Source organism: Aphelocoma coerulescens, chromosome 17 (genome assembly GCF_041296385.1).
Source record: "Aphelocoma coerulescens isolate FSJ_1873_10779 chromosome 17, UR_Acoe_1.0, whole genome shotgun sequence".
Taxonomy (NCBI): domain Eukaryota; kingdom Metazoa; phylum Chordata; class Aves; order Passeriformes; family Corvidae; genus Aphelocoma; species Aphelocoma coerulescens.
In genome coordinates this window covers 5,897,569-5,923,142 of record NC_091030.1, presented here as the reverse complement: position 1 = coordinate 5,923,142, position 25,574 = coordinate 5,897,569, and the positions used below count along the sequence as shown (strand labels likewise).

At 47.7% G+C, this 25,574-nt stretch overlaps 2 protein-coding genes across 3 annotated transcripts in view; one reads left to right on the top strand and one right to left on the bottom strand.

Annotated features, from left to right (window-relative positions):
- FNBP1 (formin binding protein 1) overlaps nucleotides 1-3,487 on the top strand; it is a 94,563-nt gene extending 91,076 nt beyond the window's left edge. The window contains exon 18 of the mRNA XM_069032000.1: nucleotides 364-3,487. Within this exon, the coding sequence (XP_068888101.1) occupies nucleotides 364-371 (8 nt within the window). The 3' untranslated portion in view covers nucleotides 372-3,487. The remainder of the gene's footprint in view (nucleotides 1-363) is intronic.
- Nucleotides 3,488-6,146: 2,659 nt separating this feature from the next.
- Nucleotides 6,147-25,478, bottom strand: USP20 (ubiquitin specific peptidase 20). 2 transcript variants are annotated; one of them, XM_069031994.1, is made up of 24 exons: nucleotides 25,358-25,478; nucleotides 22,249-22,359; nucleotides 21,828-21,881; nucleotides 21,096-21,158; nucleotides 20,839-20,970; nucleotides 20,105-20,201; nucleotides 19,849-19,918; nucleotides 19,154-19,267; nucleotides 17,958-18,036; nucleotides 16,187-16,628; nucleotides 15,169-15,306; nucleotides 13,852-13,964; nucleotides 13,241-13,413; nucleotides 12,678-12,772; nucleotides 12,156-12,189; nucleotides 11,899-11,944; nucleotides 11,446-11,626; nucleotides 10,867-10,993; nucleotides 10,613-10,782; nucleotides 9,902-9,983; nucleotides 9,514-9,622; nucleotides 9,062-9,164; nucleotides 8,739-8,810; nucleotides 6,147-8,057 (listed from the first exon to the last, which is right to left on the bottom strand). In XM_069031994.1, the coding sequence occupies exons 2-24, from the start codon at nucleotides 22,327-22,329 to the stop codon at nucleotides 7,897-7,899; spliced, it is 2,736 nt and encodes a 911-aa protein (XP_068888095.1). In that variant the 5' UTR covers nucleotides 22,330-22,359; nucleotides 25,358-25,478; the 3' UTR covers nucleotides 6,147-7,896. The 2 variants fall into 2 exon arrangements, with proteins under 2 accessions (XP_068888095.1, XP_068888096.1); XM_069031995.1 differs by lacking the exon at nucleotides 25,358-25,478 and adding an exon at nucleotides 25,012-25,228.
- Nucleotides 25,479-25,574: the final 96 nt, after the last annotated feature.

Sequence of the window (25,574 nt, the reverse complement as noted above, 5' to 3'; positions counted from 1 at the left end):
CTGTTGTTGTTCAGTGTCATTGATGGTCTCTGGAGCTGTCACTTGAACAGATGTGGTGCTGCTTTGCAGACAGAAAATGAAAAAGCTGTTTGTTTCCTCAGTGGCACGAAGCAGGTGCTGGCAGGGTCCTGCTCCCAGAGCAGAGCAGAATCCCAGTGATGCTCCTCCCAGGCTGGAGGGAAGGGCTGAGGGTGAAGGGTTGCTGTCTGAGTCAGGAGCCTTCCTCAAGGCCTGTAACCCAGTAGATGCTTCATTGCCCTATTTCCTTTAACCTCCTGCAGGCAGAGCTGCTCTTAAGGGACCCCATTTTCCCCAGCCTCTTTCTAATCCAGTCTCTTTCTTTTTGTCTTTCTTATGTTTTAGATTCCTAAAGGTGTTTGTGCTGGTGCAAGAACCTCGGGGCGAGCTTGTCACAGAAGGAGAAACAAAATGGTCTGTTTACCCTGCAGGCAGTTAAAACACACCCATGGAAAGCCAGACTGCCAGTCTTGTCTGGAGTTCCCACTTGAAAAATTCAGACCTAAATTCCATCCCAGTACCATTCAGACGCTTGCTCTTTTCCACGGCATGCTACTTGTGGCTCAGATTTCCTTATCAGCCTTTCCCACTCTTCTGCCAGCCTGGCACAGCCCCTCTGTCAAACATAACACACACTCCTCCCAACCCAATCCCTCCCAACTTGTGTCACAGAACTGCTGGCTGCCCTTGGATGCAAGGGGTAGCCAGAGAGTCCCAAGCATGTGCTGGTCTGTCTTCTGTCCCCTTGTCCCTCAGTCCATCTGAATGTACGCACTGGTCCATCAGCGTTTCACACGGTGCCTTTAGTGCTGAACCTGCAGGGCCTCTCACAGAGAGCGTGGAAAGGAGGTGGAAAACCTCCCCTGGGAACAGTGTTACAGCAGCTGGACTGGGCTCTCAATTTGTCAATATTAAATCTGATCCACGTGCATTATTCAACATTCTTCCTTCCCCAAAAGGTCACTAATACTTGTCAGCCTTTATTTCTCTTTTTTCAAATCCAGGCTGATGCTCATTCCAAGTATTAAATCCCTCTGACCCTGCTGTTTCCTGAAACCCTTCAAGCTCACGTATGTACTTGTTTTCCTGCTTGTTCTCTTTGCCCCCTCCTGTGTCCCTGCTGTTCCTCACACACACACAGACACACACAGACACGGACAGTGGCATTTTGGTTGGCAGCCCTTGTTGCTGCTCACAGGCCCCGTTTGGCTCTCGTTTCAGCCTGCATGCTCGCCCTGTTGCCTTGCCTGCGCCCACCTTCCTCAGGGTCACGTTATTTTGTGGCTCGTGGTTTAATCTCTTTGCAGTTTTCTTTTGGTTGGTTTGTTTTTCAGCATTTCAGACCTGCCTTCTCTTTTTGCATGACCTCCTGTGCGTTCTCATCAGTTCATGTTGGAATAACGGAGTTTTTTTAGATAAATAAAAGAGGAAAGAAAAAAAAAAAAAACCCGCGCTGTTTCCTTCTCCCATCTTGTCGTGGACTGGACTTGGACCCAGCAGCCAGACAGGAATTGTGACCACCCTGTTCTCACATGGTTTGGTTTGGAGCAGAAGTAGGATAAGTGATTCTGCAATTTATCATGTCATACAGTTGTGAGAGAGCTACAGTATCTCCAAATATCACGTGATCTGGACCTCAACTGCCTAACAAAGGGTCAGTTTCCTCTCTAAACTTCTACAAACTTATATATTCTACCTTGGTTTCCCCTGAATTGTTACTATTGCTTGGGTTTTACCGTCATCGACATGTCTGAGCCCTGTAAGAGTCAGTTGCCACTAAATAGCTCCTGAGGGTCAAATTTATTCATGGATCCACACCTCATTTGGGGGAATCTACTGGCTCTAATCCAACTCCACCATATTCTGTACAATCCCCACAGTTTGAGAAATTTTACGTGGAAGCCACTATGGGCAGTGACCCCAAAAGGAAACCTCTCAGGGTTTGTTTGCAGGCAGGTGAGTGTTGTTTTGCTGCCTGCCAGGCTGTCCTGCAGGGTCAGCACATCAAAACACATCCCAGAATCTCAGACTCTCCGTGCTGGGGATGGTCTGGGCTGTCCCCACAGGGGATGAAGTGATTTTTGAGCTGGGTTATGTTGTGTTCATAACTCTGTCCCTTTCTCTCCATTCAAGATGCCAACTCTTAAGTCCCTTGGTGCTACAGTTCATCCTGTAGCTGTTGTGTGATGGTGCTTAGGAGTTGCCAGCATCAACCAGCAGAAGGTTTGTGATTTAAACCCAACCCAGATGTGCTGAGCATGGGCAGCAGCAATGCTGGGGCTGTTCTGCTGCAGCACTGAAGGGTCAGAATCCATTAAATCACTGCCTTATCAGTGCTGCTGCTGTGGTCACTGAGCTGTTCAGATCAAGAGCAGAATGGGATCCCCACAGCTGGCACCTGTGGCTTTGTGGCCTCCACCTGCCAGCGGATCTAAAGGGTTGAACAATTAACAGGTGTGCAAAAATATCCTTAAAATATTTTTAGCTGCAGTATTTTTATTCTCGTGTCCAATGCACTGTTGAATCAGCAGCTAAAAATTCATTTTCACCTATTGTTGTGCCATCTATGTAAAAATTAGATCAAAGTTTGCTTTTCTATATTTAATCTGGGTGGACAGTATATTATTGTCAGCCTCTGTGGAACATTGGAACAATTGCAATGTCTGTGTTGCTAAATTGTGCTGTAGAAGGAGCATTAGCTTTAGCTGACTGATTGATTCCTGAAGTTTTATTAAAAGACCATGTATGGAGTTTTTATAAACTTGGTAAGTAGTTCCCAAAAGCCTGGATCTTAAAACTTATTTAAGAAATAGTGACAGTCATATCTCACAGTCTGCACACAGTTATTCTGCTGCTGTTATTCAGGGTAATGAATAATTTTTGTAGATAAATTTACCTTTGGCAAACGCTGAAGAACTAAATATGTGACTGGTTTATAAAAACTCTGCTTGGATTTACTAATCTTGCCCAGCAGCGTGGACTGTACATCCTATGAAATTTCATGATCCCCAGCAAAAGTCTCTAATGCCCTTTCTTAACACCTGTAAATAGAGAAGAAACATATTTACTGATACTCAAAGTTGTGTTTAATGCTGAGTATTTTTCAGAAGTTCATTTAGTTTGATGCATATTGTTCTCTGGTTTTTTGTTCTCCTGCCTGAAATGTCAGAAGACCTAAAAGAAGCCAAATTCTATTTTAACATGATGATGTCGAGCACTTTTTTATTTGTATATGTGTGTGTATGTGTGTTTGAGCACTGATCTCGAGCTCTCGGTGGCATCTCAGTGTTGTGATTTCATTGCCAATGTAAAAGGTTCTGGTGTTGCCCATTCGTTTCTGGAGACAGAATTCAACCAAATAAAAGTGCTTCCATTTGAAAGCGAATATTGACCTTGTAGCAATGAAACAAAGTCATCTGCATATTTAAATAAACATTTAATTCCAGAAATACAGTTTCACTGGACCCTTTTGATCAGCCAGACAAAGAAAAATGGGTTTGTTGCTTTTCTTTTCCAACAGAAAAGTTGGTGCCTCTTTGCTGGGGCTCTTGGGGCTGTTGAGGCGCGGCCGTCGCTCTCCCGCTGCTGCTTCCCACGGATGTGTCCAGTGGAGAGTGGGAATTTGAATTTGGCTGTGACTGCTGCTTCAGCCACAGAGAAATTCAGACTAAAACTCCCCAGAGCTGCTCTCTTACTCCTCCTCATTCTTCCTGACTATGGGGTGGGTTGGGGTTTTGCTTTCAGCTGCAAAATTTACATGGAACAAGTGGATCAGCCCATTCCAGTGTGGTGCTGTTCCTACTTCTCTCTTCAGATAAGTGATGACACATGTTCACTTGTGGTACCTGTTGGCTTTGGTTTTGTTTCCTACTGGAATTTTCAGCCAATAATTTGGCTCTGTCTGTACCTCTGACTGTCCCACAGAGCCAGGTCCCATCAGGTCACTTTTGAGATTTGTTTTTATCAAAACTTGACCTTTCCAGCTGGTGCTGAAGAGAGAATTAAGTGGTTGGGTTGTTTGTTTGTTTTTTTAATTTGGTCATGTGAGGAGAAAGAAACATGGGCTGTTGTGTCAGGACTTGGTGTGGGGAGGGGCAGCTGCTTTGTGCTGTTTCAGTAGGAGCCTATGAGAACTGGAAACTTGGGGAAAAATTTCATCTAAAGAGAGAGTTGTACCATGGAGTGCCTGTGGTGAATGCTCTGGTCTAGCTGGAAGTCTTGGCAGATGTTTTTGCTGCTGATTGGTTTTGTATTAAGACTCAGGCTGTTGCAAGCCTGGTAAGGAAGGGGTTTGTGCAGGGATGTGTGGATGTGCAGCTCTGTCCAACAGCAATGCCTCCCTTCCCCAAATAATGTGAAACCCAGGCACATTTCTGTAGCTCTGGCTGAGGTGTACAATTCCATTTTGGTGTGCAGGGTCGTGAATAATGTGCGAGAGAAAAGCCCCCAGCTCTTGGCCAGCTTCTCCATCAGCCCTTGGTCCAGGCCATGGGAAAGAGCTCATCCAAGAGCCACGAAGATTTGCAGTTTTCCTGCTCAGCAGATGACACCTGGTGGTGCTTTTATCTGAGAAATAATCTAGAAATTATTTTTGTTAATACAGTCAAGCTGCTACGTTTCTTCAACAGGATTGCAGTTGTTCTTTGCCAGCACTAATTAACATCCCTGTCAGTTCAGGACAGATCAGGGCTGTTTGTGACAGGCTGCTGGTCTTTGGGTTTAGGCAATAATGAATAGGAGGGGGTGTCCCTCTGGCTCTGACTTGGATTTATCTTTCACAGAATCAGCACTGCTGACTTTAAATAGAAATGGCACAACCAAAGGGGTGAGTGAGAGCTGGGGGCGGAGAGCTGAGCCAAAAGGGAGAAGAAAATGAAATAAGGTTGTATGGGGTGTTTGTGTCAGAGTTACAACACAACAATGGCTCTGCTCCTGGCAGCAGGAGCAGCACACAGGAACTGAACTCCTGGAGGACTGAGGGGGGGGAGCAGATACTCTAATACTGAGGTTTGCTCCATCAGTCCCCAATTCATGAACAGTTCTTTCAGCTCCCCTTTTTTTTGCAATTAACAAAGGGACCTGATATAAAAAAAGGGGGAAGTGATTTGCAAAGAGAACTGATAAAGAGTTCAGCATTGGCACTGGCTCCCAGAGCTGTGCTCAGAAAGCTGTTTGTCTCAGAGCTGCTCTCAGAGGTGTGCTCAGAAATGCCATGGCTGCCTCCAGTGGAGCTGGAGGAAAGCAAGGCTGCAGTCAGAGCTCAGATGAAATCAGGATGCAGAACTAACCCTCGAGCACTTCAGCAGGCAGAGGGTAACTTAGAGCAGAGTCAGGGCTTTGCCAGAGCAGCCCTGGAGCTGTTTGGACCCTGAGCAGATGCACCCCTGGGGAGGGCAGTTCTTGGTGGCTCTGGGAAGGTTTGGAGCTGTTCAGCTGTTGCTCAGGTAAGGGACTTGTTTTTAAGATCCAGGTTTGGGCAGTTGACTCCAAGCTGCTCAAGAACAAACTGCATGTTCTTATCACCCAGCTCCAGCTCTGCTCCTTCAGACATTTCAGGCTCCAGCTGAGGCTGCATCACTCACTGGGGCAGGGAATTCCTGCTGCTCCAGCCCCTGGGGCTGCTTTAGAAACTCTGTTAATTCCCAGTGCCAAGAGCCTGGTGTTCCCTGGGGAACAGGCTGCTGACGTGTTACCAAGGGAGGGCAATGGACCAGCAGGGATATTTGGCCACACAACAGTGACAGGAAACTCTTGCAGAATCCTGGAACAGCTCAATGAAACTTCAACTCTTTCCCTTGCAAGTTACTTCCAGGATAATAATGTGGTCAATGCGTAGCACATCCAGACCCCCGGAGCTTTCTGAGGCACACTCAGGTGAAATGGGGTTAATGAAAGGTGAAGGGAGGTCTGTGAGCAGAGACTAAAGGGGCAGGTGCCCTCTGAATGGGCACAGGATGGTTTAGTAGCCTCAGGCTCCTCTCACTGCTGCCCAGGAGGATCTGTCCCCACACAGCCTCTGGTCAGCAGGAAGTTTGGATTTTATTTTATATTTAATTTTTAAAAATTTTTCTTCCTTCACCACCCCGCTCCCTGGAGCTGTTAGCCCCTCTCACCAGGCAAGACAGGCCTTGTTGAATGCACATGTATTTATTGTACCACTTTCAGCACAAGGTCTAACACTGAAGCACAGGAGTGTCATTACAGTCTGTACAGCACCCTCTGGAACACAGACAACACGGACATGCAGCCCTGCAGGCTCTGCAGCAGATCCCAGGGCTGCTGCAGTGGGGAACAAAGACAGCTTGGAACAATGAGAATACCAACAGTGGCTCGTTCTCTGACCTCTCCTAGGGCCTGGCTGGGTCTAAACAAGCATCCCATGAACAGGATTGTAATATTAACATGCTGAATCAATTACAGACAATGTTTAAAGAAGTTGCTTTTTGCAACAAACACTTGATCAAAAAAAAGAAAGTAAAAAATAACATGAAGGCCATGTTTTCCTTCTCAAATTCTCCTGTCCTACCCCCTTCTATCTCTAAGTCAAGGAGCAGCCTTTCCTTTTCTCCCCCTTCTCCCCATTTTTCATGAGGAGCTCAGGAGGTCCCAGCTCCATGCAGTGTCTGGCACCCCTAAGGCCAGACTTGCTGCTGTGTAATCACCCACACCATGAACCCACAGTTTGGTTCTTCTGGCCCTGGGAAGCAGCTCTGCCTTCTCTGCCTCCATTAAACTGCACTCAAAGGCTTGCAAAGATTAAACTCTTGCCTTGCTGCAAAATGAACAAAATATTTTAAGAATAGCCCTGCTGAGGAAAGTGGAGTTTGGCCTTTTTTGCCTTCATTCCTGTCTCTGCTGCCTCCAGCAGCTGCTTCTTGGCTGCACTGGTGGCAGTAGATCAGGGAACAAATTCATTAAATGAGCCACTGTAAACACAAAGGACATCTGGAATGACCTCAGCACACAGGTGGGGGCTTGTTTGCAGAAAGCAGCTCATTCCTAAAAAGCTGCTTCACCAGCCTGGGCCCTGCTCAGCCAGGCCCCCTCCCCAGCCCTGGGTGACCCCTCTGAAGGGGCTCTGTGTGAACAAAGGGGCCCCTCCTCAGCTTCTCACCAGCTGAGGGGAGACAGACACGGGCTCATGGCAGGGTCAGTCTGAGGAAGGCTTTGGGAAGGAGGACTCGCCTTCCAGCTTTGTTGTCCAAAAATGTGCTGAACGTAGGAGATGAGACACAAGGAGAAAATAAAATTCTGCAGGACCATGAAGGTGTGGGTTTGGGAGTGAGAGGAGAAGGGAATAGCTTCTTTCCAAATTTCTTAGTTGATTGCAACTGAATTTGCAAGAATTTGATAAAGAGCAAAACTAGGAAGTTGTGACAGCTGTGCACCACCAGCACAAAACCACAGGGAGACCTCATGGCTTTCCTCAGCCTCAAAAACAAGTTTCTCTGGTTGCAACACTGCCCGCTGGAAACATAAATAACATCTCATTATGTTTACATGTTTGAGTTAAAAAGAAAAGTGCCAAAAGCAAAATCTGCAAAGGAGCAGAGCTCAGTGCACTGGGGACAAGCTTGGTGTATGCAAAGGAAAGGGAGAGGGCTCAGGTCAGGACAGCCCTGTGACTGTGGCTGCAGCCTCGGACCACGGCTTCAGCCGAGGTCAGGTGCAGAGCTTTGTCCCAGTCTCTCCCAGCACCACCCCGTGCTCAGAGCCACATGAAAGGAGGAGGAAGCCTGCCTGCCCCGGGAGTGGTAGGGGAGCTGCACACACCTTGAGTCCCAGAAAACGGAGGATGTTCAACCCCTCAGGATTCTCAGCCTCCCATCCCCCCACAGAGGTACCTGTGCCGTCCCTGCCCTGCCCCATCCGCACAGATCACACTGCACGTGTCTCTGCTTCAATCTTCTGCTCCCCGTGGAGGTTTTCCAGTTCCTGCACCTGGGCCACGTTCTGTCTGATGGCAATCTCGGGGCCCCCTCCGTACAGGGTGCTTAGATAAACCCACGTCTCCTCGGAGATCTGCCCGTAGTCAGCACCTGGGAGGGACAACACCAGTAACCGGATGCATCAGTAGGGAAAGGTCAGGGCACCACAGCTCCAGGATTTCCTCTCCAAACACCTCCCCTCGCACGCCCCTGCCAAGAGGAGGAGACACCGCTGGTCCCCCCACAAAGCCCCTGCAGTGCCGCCTCCTGCTGGAAGCACTAGTGTGTCCTCCACTGATCCATGTCCCCAGCAACCACATCTACACATCGTTTAAATCCCTCCAGGGGTGGTGACTCCACCACTGCCCTGGGCAGCCTGTTCCAAACCCTGACAGCCCTTTCCATATAGAAATTTTCCTAATATCCAATCTAAACCTCGCCAGGCACAACATGAGACTGTTTTAACTTTAAAAGGGGGACCACAACAGATGCTGAATGAAGACCACATCAAAAGCAACACAAGATCAAAGCTCCAGCACAAAGGGGAATGGTGGAAGGGGCCTGGGGAGCAGCAAGGCAGGAGCTGGGGGTCTCCAGGAACCAGTCCCAGCAGCAAACTGGTCATGCAGGAGCTGCCACTGGAGAACTGGCTCACTCAGGGCAGGGGCTGGGTAGAGAACTGTCAATCCTCTGCACCACCATCTTGCTCTGTAACTTCATTAAGGACAGCCAGATCCCGTGGAACAGTCTCCACCTTTTAGGAACACCACAGGCAGCAAGCACCAGCCTTACCCTGCTTGACTTGCACGTGGCCACCTGGTTTTGTGAGGGCAATCTTGGTGTTGTCGATTGGTCCAGGGGGCTCTGTAGGAGAACAAATATGTCAAAACCCATCTGATTTCCTCATTGCCTCCAGATTAATCTGCTTTCCTAACTTCTTCTATTTGTCATCTCTGTCCTGCCCTGGGGACCTGCAGGCAGCCCCAGTGGCTGGTGCCTGAACCCTGCCCAGCCTTGTCACCCCAGCCAGGGGCAGTACTCAGCCAGGACCCGGCAAATGGACTCATTTCCATTCCCCCTCTCCCCTCTGACAGACCCCAGTGTCTGATCCTTACCGTTATCCTTGCCCTTGACAAAGGCCTCCCACTCCCGGAACCACTGCATGCTGATGCAGTAGATGACACTTGGAGACTCCTCTGCCTGGAAAGCCTTGTTCAGCTGGGAGAGCAGGAACAGAGATACAGGAAAGACTTAGTCATTCCTGAGATCTTGGGGGGGCCCTTCCATTAACTGTAAGGCAGCCTTGTCACTCTCTAGAAGAACCCCATGTAATTCCTTCCTCACACCCTGTTCCTGCTCACCAGAGCAGGCATGAGACAAGGATGGTTTCACACTTTCTGTCTGCACAGCATTCTCACCCCCCAGCTGCCCTTCTGCACTGGGGAACCCCCAGGCCAATCTCCTGGCTGTACTGTAGATCATGTTCTGGAAAACAGGTAGGAGTTTTCCAGGTCTCCATTTCCCACCCCTGCCCTTTGCCTTGCTTCCAGATGCTTCCCATGCCAACCTTGATGAAGGTGTCGATTTCGATCCTCCTGCGCTTGGCGAGGGCTTCGATCTCCACTTGGCAAATGGAGCACACGTACAGATGGTTCACAGCAGGGCCACCCCCAAACCTGGGCACGGGGAGAGGGAGCAGAATGAAGAACTGCAGCAGAGTGGAAACTCTTCCCGTCCCTGCACCCTACAGACAGGGATTTTTATACTAATCCAGACACTGGTGAGGGAGGTGCATCTGCAGCTGAGGGCACAGAGCTGCCTTTACTCAGCCACACTTTTGCTCTTCTGGCTTAGCTCTTGCTGTCCTTTTGGGACAGGAACTGATACAGCTCATCCTGGCTTAGATTAGGACACTCTACAAATACTGGGAGAAAGAATAGAATGCCCACATTCACCTGTTGTAGAGATATTCCCACACATTTTGGGGCAGAATCACAACCAGGTCATCAATGTAATGGTATTTATTAGGAGGGATCCCTGTGGAGGAAAGGCAAGCAGAAGAGTTAATCAGGGATCTCATTATTGCTGCGTACAACAGACACAAATAAAAAGGCTGATTTTCCTTTCTGAGAACTCTGATTCCAGAATATGCTTCCTTTGCTAATGGAAGACAGTCATGAGTTCATTAACTGTGGAGGTTTCTCAATCCACAGCCTCAATTTCTAATCAAGTGCCTCATTTCCAGTTTAGAAGAGAGATTTACAAACACTGAGTACTCCCCAGCATGGCTGATGAAGCAGTAGCAGAGTCAGATGTGCTATCAGCTCCCTTCCACAGCACGTGCTCCCTTCTCCAAACAAACCCCCAAGGGCCAGCCCTGCTGACAGGGTAACATAGATAAACCCAGCCCTATCTACTTTTACAGGTTTGTTTTTAAACACAGAGAACTGAAAACTGTTGTTTCCCAGCACTACACATCCCCTCAGGCCACCAACCAGCAGCACAATGGGCAATTGTCTCATCCCTCCCTGAGCAGGCTGGAGTTTCTGCCAAAGAGGATCCCACTGCAGCTTCCCCATATCAGGATGGCAGCTGGAGCTTTTTCCTACATTTGTTAATGCAGCAGGAAGCACAAAAGGTGCTGCTCCCAGGTCCAGCAGCCTTACCTCCATGGGAGCACAGAAAGGTATGGTTGGTGATGGGCCCAGGCTCAGCAAAGGTGTTGAATTTATTGAGCCACTCTCGAGAGATGTAGAACTGGAGCAAACTGTGCTCCTTCATGCTGGCCAGGGACACGACCTTCTGACGCTCTCGCACAGCCTCCTCACTGCTTTTCCTGGAGCAAGGAAAGGAAAACTCCATTTGTGAAGTGCATTTCCAGGCGTTCTGTACCCGGGAAGGGGCTGAGGGCACAGCTCACCTGTAGAACAGCACATAGGCTTCTGCATTCTGCACCACGGTCTCGTGGACCTCGGTGACGTACTGGTCATCGAACTCGTACCACTGGCCATTGATCACGTTCTGGCAGTAGGCAATGTAGTGGCCACCTGGAACAGAAAGCACAGCTCTGCTGGGATCTGCAGTGCAGACAGAAGGCAGGCCTGGGATAATGTCAGCAGCGCAAACAGGATTAGCTGCTGGCACAGAACAGAGAGAGAGACAAAAAAAAAAGGATAATTCCCGTTCAGGCAAGCTTTGCTGGAGCAGCAGAGCCTGGCAGTGTCACCCTGATTTCCCTTCCTTGGAAGGGCCTCTCAGCAAGACTGAACAGTGGGAAAGGGTTTGAGCCAAGCCCGTGGGGAGGGGGAAAGAGCTGCAGGGGATCTGTCAGAAACTGCTCAGTTCACTTTTCAAAGGGCAGAGGCTGCTCAGGCAGAGCAGAGAATGGAGGGGGTCTTATGCTGCCCTTCAGCCTAGCAGAGGTGTTGGCTACTCCTGACCACACTCCTGCCTCAGTCACACTCCTCCCATCCTGTTCCTCCTCCAGGGAAGGACTTACTGCCAGCTGTGCCGTGGTGACAGATGACTGACAGGAGGTCGTAGGTGGTGATCTGGGACACACACTCCTTGGCGAGGAAAGGTCGCAGATCCAGCCCTTCCAAGGGGAAGGAGACATGGCTGTTGATCTTGAAGGAATACATCACCTCGTGCCGGAACCGTTTCAAGTGGATGCAAAGGATCTAAAAGACCAAGGACAGAGGACACCAAAGGGCAGTTTTGCCATGGGAGCTCGGGGAGCACAGCACATCTCTGTGTGTCTGATCTTTGCAGGAGTTCTTTGCCTGTTTCTCATTAGTCCGGCTGGCTCATCAGGTTAGACTGAGAAAGTCTCTGCTGATCTAGATACAGGACTTTGTGACCAAAAAACCTGCTGGTTTTATTCTGCCTCTAGCCTCCTCACTTCCTCAGTGGCTGTTAGAAGAAAATTAGGAAACAAGGTGCTTTTACCCACCTCTGGGAGCCGGAGAACTTTGCAGTACTTCACTCCATTCCGTAGCCTGAGGGAGGAAAAGAAATGAGCTGTGAGGACTCTACAGCAAAGGCATGGCTGGGTCTTGCTTGCTTTGGAATCCAAGACAAATCCTGAATTCCAGCAGAAGAATAGTCCAGGAAGAGGACACAGCAAAGTATCTGACAGCAGTACAGAGAAATAAAGTTCCAGAAATAAAACTCCAGACATGCAACACAATACAGGTAATGCCAACTTACTTCTTACACCGTTCACAGCTGTACATGTTGTCCCCTGTAGAGAGAGAAGAGAGCCATTATGCAGCTGCTCAGAGCATACGAGGCTGACACAGCTACATTTCCAGACACTAAGCAGATTAAGAGCCTTTTGGGCAGGCCAGGATGAGAAGAGATCAAAATAACTCCTCTCAGTAAGTGTAGGCAAGAAGGGGATGCAGTCAATTAGCAGGAACGTGCCCACCACCACACCTGAACAGCAAATGGTGTGAGTCTTCCAGAGCTGAAAGTGAAGAAACTGAGGAGCCACAGCACTCAACCAGCCAACAGCTCTGCCTGCTCCTCACTGAGGACACTCTCATCCAGATTTCCCACCCCTGAGCAGGTGGAAAAGTTCCCTCCTGCTCAGAGATGCTGAGCTGCCAACTTTCGGCACTGTCAGTCTCTAATGACACACCAAGGCAGGATCTCTAGGAGATTTAATCTGCCTTCAAAATGCATATGGAATGCTCCTCCATGCTGTCAGACCCCACCGAAAAAACTCACCTTTCAACTCATCTGCTGCAAAAAAGGCAGCAAGGCAATCCTCCAGTGTCACCACAGGACCCCAAAACCAGCTAGGGATACAGGACACCACAAATCTGCAAAGGAGAAGAGATTAAGAGTTATAAATAAAATAGCTGAATGCTTTGGCACACAAAACCCCAACTGGATGATAAATTTCCTTCTAGCTGTAGGTCCTAAGCTCATCCCACATCCCAGAGGAGCAGAGAAGCACAACTGCTCTCAGCTGATATTCCTACTCAAACTGGAAATGATTTGGAAAACTACACCAGGAATTAATTTGCTCTGGAGGGCAAGTCTGAGCTAAAGGCAGCAGTGAGGGGTGATCAGCTCCATGAGAGCTCTCAAGGTGTGTGAGAGGTCTAGAGGAGCAGTAACAACTGGTCCACATGAAAAGGCTCCACCCTCTGTGAGGTACCAAAAGCTGTCCTCTAAGGAATGGTTCCAATTGACATTCCAATGTTAACACCACTGGTTAGGGACAGCTGCCTTCCAGCACTGCAGGGCAAATCCCAGAAAACAGAGGTCCTGCATAGGGAACACACCTCCGGATATACTCCATGATGAAAGCAATCCAGCCTTGCGAGGCATAGTTGTCCCCACACGCCCCTGTCTTAGCTGGCACGTTTTGGTAGATGGCAGAGTGCAGCTTAGCCAAGTCCTCTTTCCCTGGGATTGGGAGTGACAGGTCCTGGAACGTCTCCACTGTTGTAGAAACCTGGAAATATCCAAGAGGAAGAGGTCTGGGTTTCCCATGTGTGTAATGGAGCTGGGACCTGACCTTCATCAGCTTTTATCACTGCTTGGATTTTGTCTAGACTAGAAATGTGAGCTGGCAGCAGGAGCAACTCCCTGTGGCTAATTATTCTTCCCTGCTGTCAGCACAGACTTCTGTCATGGGTTTTGTAGCACTGGACTCAGTTTTCTAATGTGAATGTGATACTGCTGGGTCAACTCAGTAGCACGGATCAGCAAACAGAGAAACACATATCCTTGGCATGGCAGGTTCTCACACCTCCCCTGCCATTCCCTATCACCATTTTAGCAGGTGCTGCATCCCACAGGGTTTGGAAAGAGCAGCACTGTTCCCTAGGAAGAGATAGATCTACAAGCACAAAGCCTGTGTTGGGTGACTGGGAGGGCCCAGGACACTCACTCTGTCGCAGGTGAGGCACTGCACCAGGCTGAGGATGGAGCCATCAAAGATGTCAGAAATTACACTGCGGTAACGGAGCTCTTTCTTCTTCTTCCCAGAAGCCTGCATTTGGGCTGGAAAACAAGGAATGGCCCTCTCAGTCTCACATCTCCAGAGAGTCACACAGCTACACAAGAACATGGGACAAGCATTGTCCTGATGTTCAGACCCCATTCCAGGGACATGGTGAGGCAAGTTGTGAAAGGACACAGAGGACTCTGCTGCTGTGTGTGGTACAAGGGGAAGGCAGCCAACTGAACCAACACCAGTCAGCTCTCAGGAGGCAGAAATTGTTGTACTGGAACTCCTGTTTCCATCCTTTTACATGTTTAGAAGCCTGGCCCTGCCACAGACAGTCCCTGGTTTTCTGAAGTCTTGTGACACTTTGCTCCAAGCTTTGCATTTCACTTCCTCTCCTCCTCACCTGCCTCAGTGCTTTGTCCTTTTTTTTCCCCCTCTGACATTTACCACGTGTTCCCCAAGCGTCTTGCACTGGAGAGGACTCTCCACAGCAGGGACTGGCCAAATGCAAGGTTTTGTTTAACAACAACCCTGTCCCCACACACACGTGCAGGAAGACAGAGTGGATTTCATGCAGCCAGAACATCTGCAGCTGTGCTGACCTCAGCCAAGGGGCTGAAGAAAGAATGTCCTCATGGAGCAGCTGGAGGGACAGTGGTACAAGCACAAGCCATTGTGTTTGCGGACTATGCAGCGTTGAGGGATTTTGATTTGCAATTTGCTTTGGGATGAAGGGACCAGTTTGATAACAACACAAGCCAGGCTCCACTCTGCAGCCTGACAGTGCTCCCAGCACTGCAGGGACATCTGCAGCCCTAATTCCATTCCTGTGAGCCTAAGATGTCCAAGAGGCAGGAAGCTCTGTCAGTAACAGCATCTTACAGTTCTCTGGCCCACATGCCATGAAATTCAAGTCTGGCAGACAAATGTTTATGTATCTCCACACACCCCTAAAGGGACAGAGCTTGTGCCTGGGACTTCTGAGCCATTTTATTAAGGAAAAACACAGCACACAGATGCAGACATGGATCATCCCAGGCTCCAGTGTAAGAACCCATTAGAACATCGCTGTGCCCAGAGATTGACTTTATCTGCAGGTTTACTGTAGTCTTTGCCAAATACTATTTTAGAACACACTGATGGTTCAGGGCAGCCAGCACTTCTTACATCCGTTAATCAAGAAGCATGATGGATTCCTTCTCTCCCCTCCTCTACATGCTCCCCTCTTTGCCTCCCAGCAATCCCTCTTTGCACTACCTTTCTTGAGTATGTAGGAAGGTCCCAGCCTGGCAGGACTGGAGCGGGGAGGACTGCTGGAGAGCTTGGAATGCATTTCATGATGGACTGGACTGCAAGGGCGCGAGGAGCAGCGCACATAGGCATCATTGTCAGGTTCTGTTTGGGAAAATGGGGAGGGAAAAGGGCACTGGTGAAAACTCCAGTTATGAAAGGCAACCCCACTGCAATCCACGTCAGCCCAGCTCTGTCTTCCAGCACAGAATCTTTCCCAAAGGCACAGTTCAGTGTCCATTAACTGTCCTGCTTGCACAGGCTGGCAGACACAGCTCCCTCAGTCACGGGTGAGAGTGCATACGGAGCTGTACCCAACAGCTAATAATTACATACTAAAAAAACCCCAAAAAACAACCTGCCTTTTTTCACACTTGTGACTAATTAGTTTTTGCAGCTTGCTCCTGTAGCCCTAATCCACACAAACAGCATTTCTGCCTTCAGTGCCAGCTGGCAGAGTAAGACTCTTACATAAAGAAGTGTTGAAAGATCAGATATGTTCAGCTTGAGGTGACTCCACACTGCTGCTCTTTTCCCTGAGACACAGAAATGCTCAAACTGTGCCTCTTCCTTTTCTCTCCCCAAAGCCCACAGTCCAACATTAGCAAATACCTACTGCCATGCCTTTTCAACAGCTAATATTTCCCCAGGCCAGCGTATCAAATAAAGAGACGTACACAAACCAAGCCTTTTTTCTTAAAAGGCATCAATACAGTGTTTGCAGGCTTGGCAGAGGCAGCTCTCACTGCTGTGCCTTTACTCAGCTCACAGCCTGGCTAAGCATCTCTCTGGCTCACCAAGTACACTTCCTTACAAAAGCAATTGTGCACAAAGGCAGGGACTGAGGAAAACCTTGGATGCAAATCTTTTGAAACCCAGAGAAGGAACAATCTCATTAAGTGTTTGCCACTGCACTACACCACAGTCCCTGTGGAGGATGGTAACATGTCTTCCTGGAAATATCCCAGCTGGAAGAGGGGTATACCTGGTGTCCTACACGGACTGGCAGGACGGGGAGCTGGCAGCATCTCAGGTGAGGCTCTGCCATCAACTGGCATCATTGTAGTATCAACATCTGCATCCTCATCCACCTGCTCTGAGTTGCTGCGCCGATGGCCGCAGGAGAACTTTCTGTCCTTCATCCTCTCTTTCTCTGAGATCCCTCTCCCTGCTTCATCCTGGATCAGCAGCTCTGTCTCTGCCAGGGAGCTGCTGCCCATGCTCCCTGAGGTCCGACTCTGGCCCTCTCCTTCACCCCTGTCACTGCTGGAGTCACAGGAGAGGAACTCGTCCTCTGAAGGGCTTCGGTCGCCCTCCCGCTTGTCCTCCTGGTCACTGGTATCCAAATCCCTCGTCTCTGCAACAACGGGTTCCTTCAGTTCTTCGTGGAGCTGATCCATCAGGCACCGCAGGAACTCCTGGGTGTCCTGAAAACCAAGAGTCCATGTCAGTATCCAGCCAGAAATGGGGCAAATGAGAGGGGCAGAAGAGGAGATGGCTCCATTCACAGCTGATTCCAAGAGTGCCCACCAAGGTGAGCCCGGTCTGCAGCGCACAGACTCAGCTAAAGCAGGGCCACACACCAAAGGCCTTGTCTGCTACAGAAATGCTTTAACTCCTAAATAATTAAAAGCCTAATTTTTTTATCTGAATATCTTCAGCTGAAAGACATTGAAAAACCAGAGAACAGCTGTAGAAGGCAAACCAGGAGCACATTTTTCAGGGGTTTGCCTCAGATAATAGGGAAAAAGCAAGGAGAAACCTGATAAGAACAGCAGGCCCTGGAGAACAGACTCCTACCCACAAATACATTTTATGAACACTGACTTCTGCTCATGGCAAGCCATCTCTTAGAGAGAGCAGATAAAAATCTTTAATAAACAGGGAGTGGAACCAGAAACCCAAGGCTATACAGTCTAGATGCCAGCTCCTACATTCATAATACATGGTAAAAGAGCTGATACATCGGCTTCAAAGGAGCTGCTGGAAAGCAACGTGGTATTTTGACAACTCCAGAAAGTTAATTACGACATTTCAGTTGTTTTATGAAGTTTGGCTTTTAGCCTGCCCTGCCTACCTTTCAAATTTATCTCTTCAGATCAGAGTTTTCCAATCCAACGTATTTCACATCAAAGACAAATACAGAAGTTCTTTCATTAATCATTATTTTTATTCTATGTTTTGATTTCTTGTCACTATCACAGTTTTGATGTACTGTCACTTTTCTAGTAAATTTTCTAATCATAGTTTGTTGTTTACATATTATTATAAAGAACAAACAGAAGAGCTACGCTGATAAAGACTTCAAAGGAAAAAAAATAAGGATACTACCTTTAAATAAGACTTAAGTTTGCTGTATTTCCCCAGAAAAAGAATATAGAACATTCATATCTTTTTAGTGCAGATTTATCCAGGTTCCTCAGCTTTAACACGAATAAATAATACCAAACTCTTATAGAGCAGGTATCAATAGATCTCAAAGCTGTTTATAAAGGATTTGACCACCATAATTTCAGACATGAGCAAGCTGACACAAGAAAATGAACTGATTTGGTACCAACAAGCCAGAGGCAAGCCTGGAAAAGAATCCAGGTCTCCCGAATCCCACTCAAGTGCTCTATCAGATCACTGATATTGACACAAAAAGACCATGGCCCCCGAGCTCAAGCTCTTCCTTCTGAACACAAGCACCGCCACTGCAAGAATTAAATTCCCACCATCTTTGGAATAATGGCATGGGTTTTTTCAGGCCCCACCTGCTGTGCATAGCCTCGGAACATGGGATTGACAAGCTTAATTCCGTGGGATAGACTGCTTGGAACAACATAACTCGGGCTGTTCAGACATGGAAAAAGAAAAAAGAAAAAAGTCAGTTTGCTTATTGGGCCTGGAGCCAGTTTGTCTAACAGGCCGTGACAGAGGGTGTGGTGTGCAGTTAAAGAGAACAAAAGATAATTATGCACCTGCAAAGCCTAGGCAGAGATTTCTGCATGAGCTGGATGACAAACACACCAAGAGACAGAAAACACCTTGCAGTCATTCCAGTCTGTCCTTCCAGAGAGACCCTTCCCCAAAACACATTTCACTTACAGCTCTGTCACACTGAGTGTGAAAGTGATTCTTTCCAGAACAGGATTTGGCAATTAGTTACTTCATTTGATTTTCCAGCACTATGTCTGTCTCAAAATCTGGGCAGGCTGACCACCCAGTAAATGAGGTAAATCCAACCAATATTAAAAGGACATGATATTGCTTCAAAGCCTGCAGCTTCCTCCTCCACAGACACAGTTCACCTTGTTCCATATCTTACTTATTCCTTGTTAATAATGAACTTGAGACAAACATGCAATGCCATTTAAATTCCTGTTTTGATGGCTTTTAATTGATTGCACAGAGCAGACATCATCAGATTGAAACAGAGCTACATAATTTTGCACTGTCCTTTGAACTGGTCTAGAATTTGAACCAATAGCAAATGTTTCCCAAAATGTCACCTGCATTTTCCACTCTATTCAGTAAAAATCTCTGAATCACTTTTTCCATCCAAATCATCAATTCCTCTGCTAATCAAGAGCAGTGCAATTAAGTGCTGGTCACTGAAGTCCATGTAAAATACTTGGAGATAGCCCCAAGTATTCCTTTACTCCATCATTTTTTCTTCATTGCCAACAGGGGAATTACATTTTTTAAAAAACTCTTCCTTTTAAAAATTGTAATGTTAAGAACAAATTCTTCTCACTGACATCAATGTGCCCATTTTATCACCAGCAGCAGGACATGGGATCTCCTGGATCCAGGGAAATCCTCACATCCCCATTCATGCAGGGGTGAAATGACTGCCTCAGACAATGCACTTGTCCCCGAGGATCAGATTTCCTCTCTGCTGATGCCAGACCTCAGAACTAACACCCCTCTGAAACCTGGCCAGTTTAGATCAGGGGCCACCACGCACCGTTTCTTGTGCCAAACCTCAGACACCAACTTCTGGTAACTTTTGCACAGGGCAGGTTTCTTATCTGTACGGACCAGTCCACCACATTCCAGGAAAAACTGTGTGAGAGGTGGGCTACAAGAGAAGGAAAAAGAGAAGAATTCAGCACACAGAAATTTCTCCTGTGCTTCTATTTATTTATCAAAACTTCATGCAGGCCTTATCAAAAGCATGCTTAAGGTACTGATTTTAAACCAAGGAAAGAAGTGATTCCAGATGCAGACGTGACTCCTCACTTGAAACAAATGGAAAAGGCTGATCTGAACCTGTTCCCAGTACAAAAAGATCCTGGAATTAGTTTTCAGCAGGATGGCTAGAGAATATTTTAGGATATAGGCTGTTAGAATGATATCAGTGGGGAGAATAAAGAGATGTGATATGGCTTTCCCTGGGATAAATAATTTCTGTTGCAACAGAAATGATGAAGTTTTACTTCAAGCATTCATTGAAACGTGAGTCTTGTACATAGCCACGAGCTGGCTGAACACTCAATTTCCTAGTGTAACACTTCTGTTACCCTAAAAAAACACTATCCTCTTCTGTCCCCAGCCTGGCTAATCCCTCTTTGCAAGATTCATGAAGGTTTCAGATCAGAGGTGATACTTGTGGTATTTAGTGAAGTCAGTTAAGACAACACTGAAAGCCCTAATACCTACCAGTTTGAGAGAGCCTGAAGTGCTGCATTCATGTAGCAGGAGTTCCCAAGATTTTTCATTCCAGTAAGGCCTAAAGCACAACAAAGGGATGAATCACTTTCCAGATGTGCTGCTTTCTATAGTCCTCCCTGAGGAGAGGGAATCCAGCCCTTTCTAGGCAGTCTCCACAACCTGCTGCCAGGAACCCTCTCAGTGCAGGTCCTACAGACTGCAGAGTTGCCCTGCCAGCCCTTTCATCAGCTCAATGCAAAGTTACCTCTTGGTTTCAAATCATCATCCTCTGATTCAGATTCGCCTTCATCAGCCACTGCAATCGGAACAGCTTTTAGAGGGTGAGCAGGCAAAGGAGAATCCTAGATTAAAGACAGAGAAATAAGCATCAGTCAGAGGTCTGCTTTGAAAGATGAGCTCTGAGAGATATTATCTCACACATAAATCAAGCCAGCCTTCAAGAAAAGTAGCAGGAGAAGGAAGAACAGGTTACACTGTCTACCCTTCTCACTGAGCCAGCAGGGAGTGGTTATTGTGCCATTACTGCTTCCAGTACAGGTGATAAGAAGCATCAGGAATGAGCAGCAGTGTCAGAAGCACATGGTGTTTCTGGTCTGACAGCTGAAATTTCCATGGGCCATGCATTGGAAATGAAAATGTGACAGGTTCTTCTCACATGCAGACGCCCCACTGTAAAGGCTAAAAACAAAGTCAGAATGGATATTCAAGTCATAGAATCATAGCGTCATAGAATGGTTTGGGTTGGAACAGACCTTAAAGGTCATCTAGTTCCCACCCCTAAGTCATTTGGAAGTCTTTCTGCTGGGAGACCCTGCAAGATGGGGCTAGTGGTCCTCTGGCTACAGGCAGCCACTTTCAGTGAAGGTATCCCTGTCACAGCAAATGCTGCACCATGGCAGAAATCACTTGGCTAATGTTACACCAGGCAAACAAAACCCTGCCAAGCATTCAGCTCTGCCCTGTGTGACACAGACCCACCGGCTCAGGGAACTTGACGGGGGGTGATGGTGGGTGAGCTGCCAGGCGCTGCTCCAGGAACACCTCCTTCTCACAGGCATAGCACCACACACGGAACGTGGTCAGATTCACTGTCAGGTTGTGCTTCTTGGCCTGGGAATTAGAAAATGAAGTAACAGATCTCCTCTGGTTTGAGTTGGAGCACAGGACTACCAGAACATGGAACAGGGAAAATCCAGCTCTGTCTGTTTAAATGTGGGGGACAGAGAAAAGCTCACCTGTGCATGAAGTGTGCTGTGGTCAGCAAAGGACTCCCCACAACCAACATAAGGACAACCAATCTAGAGAGGGGAAAGAGCCAAAGCACAATGAGCACATCAAGTTAGACCCTTTAGAAAACAGTCTGCAACTCCAGTCCCAGCAGCAGCAGCAACTTCAGAATTATCTTGCCAGCTTGCTAACCTGCTTTTTATTCAGGGCCCAGAACAAGATGGAAATTTAGAACTGATGAAAATTTAGAAGTGATTTAAGAAAGAAAACCTGGAACCAGGTTTGCACCCAGGCAAAGTCTCTGTTCCAAGGCCATTGCTCCAACAGGGATCTCATCTGAGCAGCCCCAAGCCTGGGCATTCCAGTGTAAAAATAAACAGTCCCTGCCCACCTGCATGTCCCAGGGCATTCCCTCCCTCCTCACTTCCAAGCTGTCACCCTGCAGCCCCTCCACAGGTGCCAGCAGAGGCAGCACCCAGCCAACAGCCAACACTGGGCAGTTCATTCATTCCTACTGGGAATAGCAAGGGCAACCCCCTACAAGGAGTGAACTGTTAACATTTTGTCAGATTGTGACAGTATTACCCTTTCACCTAGAGAGTCTCCTCCCTGGAATCCATCAAAAATCAGTATATAGCTCTACTGTGAACCCCTTCTTTGCTTCCCACTCTTTTTTTTCAGTATAAATGCTATTTGAGTGAAGTCCCACCACATCATGCACACAAACAAGCCATTTTTACCTGAAGACAAGCCCAGAGGTTTGGTCCCATAGCTCCACAAGACTGGCAAGTTCCCTGCATATTCATGATAAAAGAAGGTTTGTTTGCTTGATTGGTTTTTAAGTAACCAAGTCCTTGAAGACTGAGAAACTTCTCAATGAAATAGCCCAACCTTCAGCTCATAGTGTTTCATTCCTTAACACCACCCTTCCAATCAAATACACAATTGCAGCACTTTAGCTAAGTGACACATTCAAGCAGGATAAAATGACAATGAGAAATTTGTGGGGTCACAGAGGGTGAATTTATGGGACATGTGGGTACATCAGTGGGGGAAGGAGATTTTCTCTCTGGAGATAGGCAGCATTTTCTTCAAAAAGCAAACATGCAAATCCATGCACAACAGTTAAAAGGGAAAGGACTGAGAGCCACAACCCTGTACCTTGGATTTGAGCAGCAGATCATCTCTGGTCACCTCTCCTATGGAATCCAGGTGAGGACAGATGTCCCTTGTATCCCCCATTTTCACCAACACTCATGTGAGGAGGGTTTCCTAGGACAAGAAAGGATGGTTCCTTTCACTACATGTCAAATTTGTTCTCCTGATTGTAAGAAGATACCTGGGCACGTTTTGCATATTAGAATTCCTTATCTATCTTTAAGGTTCAGAGATTGAAACAAATCTAAACCTGGAGCCCCACAAACTGGCACAGTCTGGCCCCACTGCTGAGTGGCTGCATTGTGGTATTGTAGGGAAGGAGCAAAACCGTGGGGAGGAGAGGGGAACACACAAATAAAGCTAATAATCCATATCATGGAATGTGCCTTCAGAAATGCAGGGAGGTGCTTGGCACATGGGCACAGCTTCAGCTGCAAAGATATAAATCTAATTAGCTCATTTGCATGAAACTCTGATGAAAAGTGAAAGGTGCTGCAGCCCATGACACCAGTACTTAGCCTGTGGTGTCTCTGAGCTTCATGCACCCAACTGTGCTGATCTGAATCTAACATTTCATTGTTACACTACTTCATCAAACATTAAAAATATGATTAGTTCTAAATGAAGCTGGGCAAGAGGGAAATAGACTTAAATGAACTGTAACACCGATAAGCAGGCTTCAGCCTCTGAGGAATTTACCATTTCATGGGTAGATTTGTAACAGTATGAGCCACATAACTCGAAGACTGTACAAAACATAACACACTGTTCCACCCAGCTCGTACATCCAAGCAAGGCAAGAACAGATTATTTCATAGCTTATGAACACAATCAACACTTTCCCGGTGGTCCATGGATATGTAAAAGACTTTAAACATGTCTCAGTAACATGAAGTTATAAAAAAATGAAAAGAGTTTGTGTTTCTTAAGCATAGTTTAAATAACCTTGCTCATGGCTGTTAAAAAAATAGAAAAGAAGATAAGTGATATTAATAGCACAGACAAGGATCCAAAATATTACAGTTGGCTGGAAATGAAGCAGATGTGAAGAGCCCACATCATTGCAACAAAGAAGTGGAAAAATCTGATGAACTTGATGTTAATGACTCCAGCAGCAGCATGGCTGCTACGCTCTTTTTTCACATTTTGAGGGCATTTGAAACAATTCCCAGTGTTATCTGGTCTGAATCACTGACAGTAGGGAGAAAAGGAAAAAAAATTATAAACAAATATGCCATATCAGTAACACTTATCTTGGGAGTGGAAAAGCTTGCCTAGCACCTTGTCTTGGCAGAAGATAAACCTCAAGGATAATTTTACAATGTTTTCCCAGCACTCTTTAGAACTGAATAAACTGATAGGAGGAGCAAAGGGAGAAGAAATCATATGTGCGTGGTAGAAAACACCAGAGGGATGCTGACCTGGATCTCAGTAACCTGTGAAGAGATGCTTAACAAACAACAGAGCAATTTCATGCAGCTTCACAGAGAAGGAAAGCAGCACCATGTAACACATGTTGATTTAAAAGACAAGTGACAAGAGCACAGTGGCTTTGACTAATGCATAAAACTGGGACATTTCAGGCTCTGAGTTCCTTCATCAAAACCGACCCCTTTGCCCAATTGCATCAGCTGGTCCAATTAAAAAGAAAAAAGTATCAACATTACATTTGCTATTTCACTATCCTTGATTTCTTATCTCTCTCCCAGATGCTTCCTAGAAAATCTAACGAACAAAATAGTGTTTTTAAATTAATTCCAGACCCCATATCTTCACCAGCTTAAGCTAATTGGGAACTGGTTTTGAAGCACACTTTGTTAAGTAGAGTCTTGTGGATATGGATGGCTTCAGTGCATTCTGTGGGACTACCCCTCTCCTCAAAATTAAAACCATGCCTTTAGACTTTCCAGCACTGGGCTGCTGATCTTCCCACACAGGGCTTCCCTTTCTGAACAAAGCAGGGAAAACCTCATTTTTGCCTCTCAGCCCTGACAACACACACCAGAAAAAGGTTTGTGACTGTTCAGAAGGAAATATTCAACTTCTGCCTTCCCACGACCCTGCCCTAAGAGCTATAGCTGGCACACACAGCCCTAATTCTGCTCAGGAAACCAGGAATTTCATAAAAGCACTGCCAGAGCGCTGAACTGTGCTTGTCAAAATGTACTGTGTATGATGGGAAAAGAAGTTACCCTAAAACAAGTCCTTCAGCCTGTCTTTCTCAAGCACCGCTGTGGGAGAACAGCACACGAACGTGTCAGAACAATTCCTCCGTAACTGCAACCTACTTTCAGTCGCTTCAACTGCTGCCAAACCCAGCGTCTCTGCCTTCTAAAGGAACACATTTCTTGGTTTTGGTTGGTTGTTTTTTTTTTTTCTTAAAACAGCTGTGTGGTTTTGTACCAAAGCTAGAGCCAGCTGTCAAGAGTTTCAGACCCATGCAGGCTGACATTCAGTGGAGCAACTGCACAAATAAAAGAAATCTTTGCACCGTTCATCCACAAAACAACTACCAGGTCTGGTCTTGCATAACCTACTAAGAGAAGGAAGCCTCTGCAGTTGTTCTTGGAGACATTTTATACTTGAGATACTGAAGAAAGACATATTTACCGAACTGCCCTACTGACAAGGCTGAAGCAGAAAGTAGGTGCTCCTGGCTCACAGCTGCATCAGGTATGGGAAAACCAGGAGGTTTATGTGGAACACGCAAAGGAGAGCGGGTCTGAACACTGATTTATTACGGGAGGTCACAACACAACGACTCACCTAGAAATTTAGCTTTCAGGCAAAAAACACCTGCGGGATATCCCCCCTTGCCTGCTACGTCGCTCCTCAAGTGCAGCAGACCCCCAAAATACAAGTCCTCTCCTGGCAGACGCTACAGCTGCTGGGCACGAGCGAGACTGAACAGAAACAGCCTGAAGCCGCAAAGACCCGCTCCCGGGGTCGGCACCAGACCTTGGGGCTGCAGGGCCGCCACAACGCCCGGGCACGACAGGATCCGGCCCGGAGCCCCCGCTGCTGCTGCTGCTGCTGCTGCATCATCCCCGGCGCGGCCCGGCCGCCCTCCCTCCGCACAGCCCCGCCGCCCCGGCCCGCGGCCCTCGCTCACCTGCGGGATGCCCGGGGCGTCGCCGCCCCCGCCCCAGGCCGGGCCGCCGGGAAGGGCCGCGGGCCCCGAGCAGCGCGGGGAGGCGGCGGAGGAGCGGCGGGTGCCGCGCAGGCCGGGGGAGGAGCGGGGGCCGGGCCCGGCGGGGCGGGGCGGGGAGGGACCGAGCGGAGGAGGCGGTGGCGGCGCTGACCCTGCGGGGTCCCGGGGTCGGTTCCGA

Coding starts and splice junctions, on each gene's coding strand:
- USP20 (XM_069031994.1), bottom strand. CDS start 22,329: ATGGGGGATACAAGGGACATCTGTCCTCACCTGGATTCCATAGGAGAG. Junction 12,773..13,240: donor ATCATGGAGTATATCCGGAG/GTGTGTTCCCTA, acceptor TCTCCTTTGCAG/ATTTGTGGTGTCCTGTATCC. Junction 11,945..12,155: donor AGCTGTGAACGGTGTAAGAA/GTAAGTTGGCAT, acceptor TTCCTCCCTCAG/GCTACGGAATGGAGTGAAGT.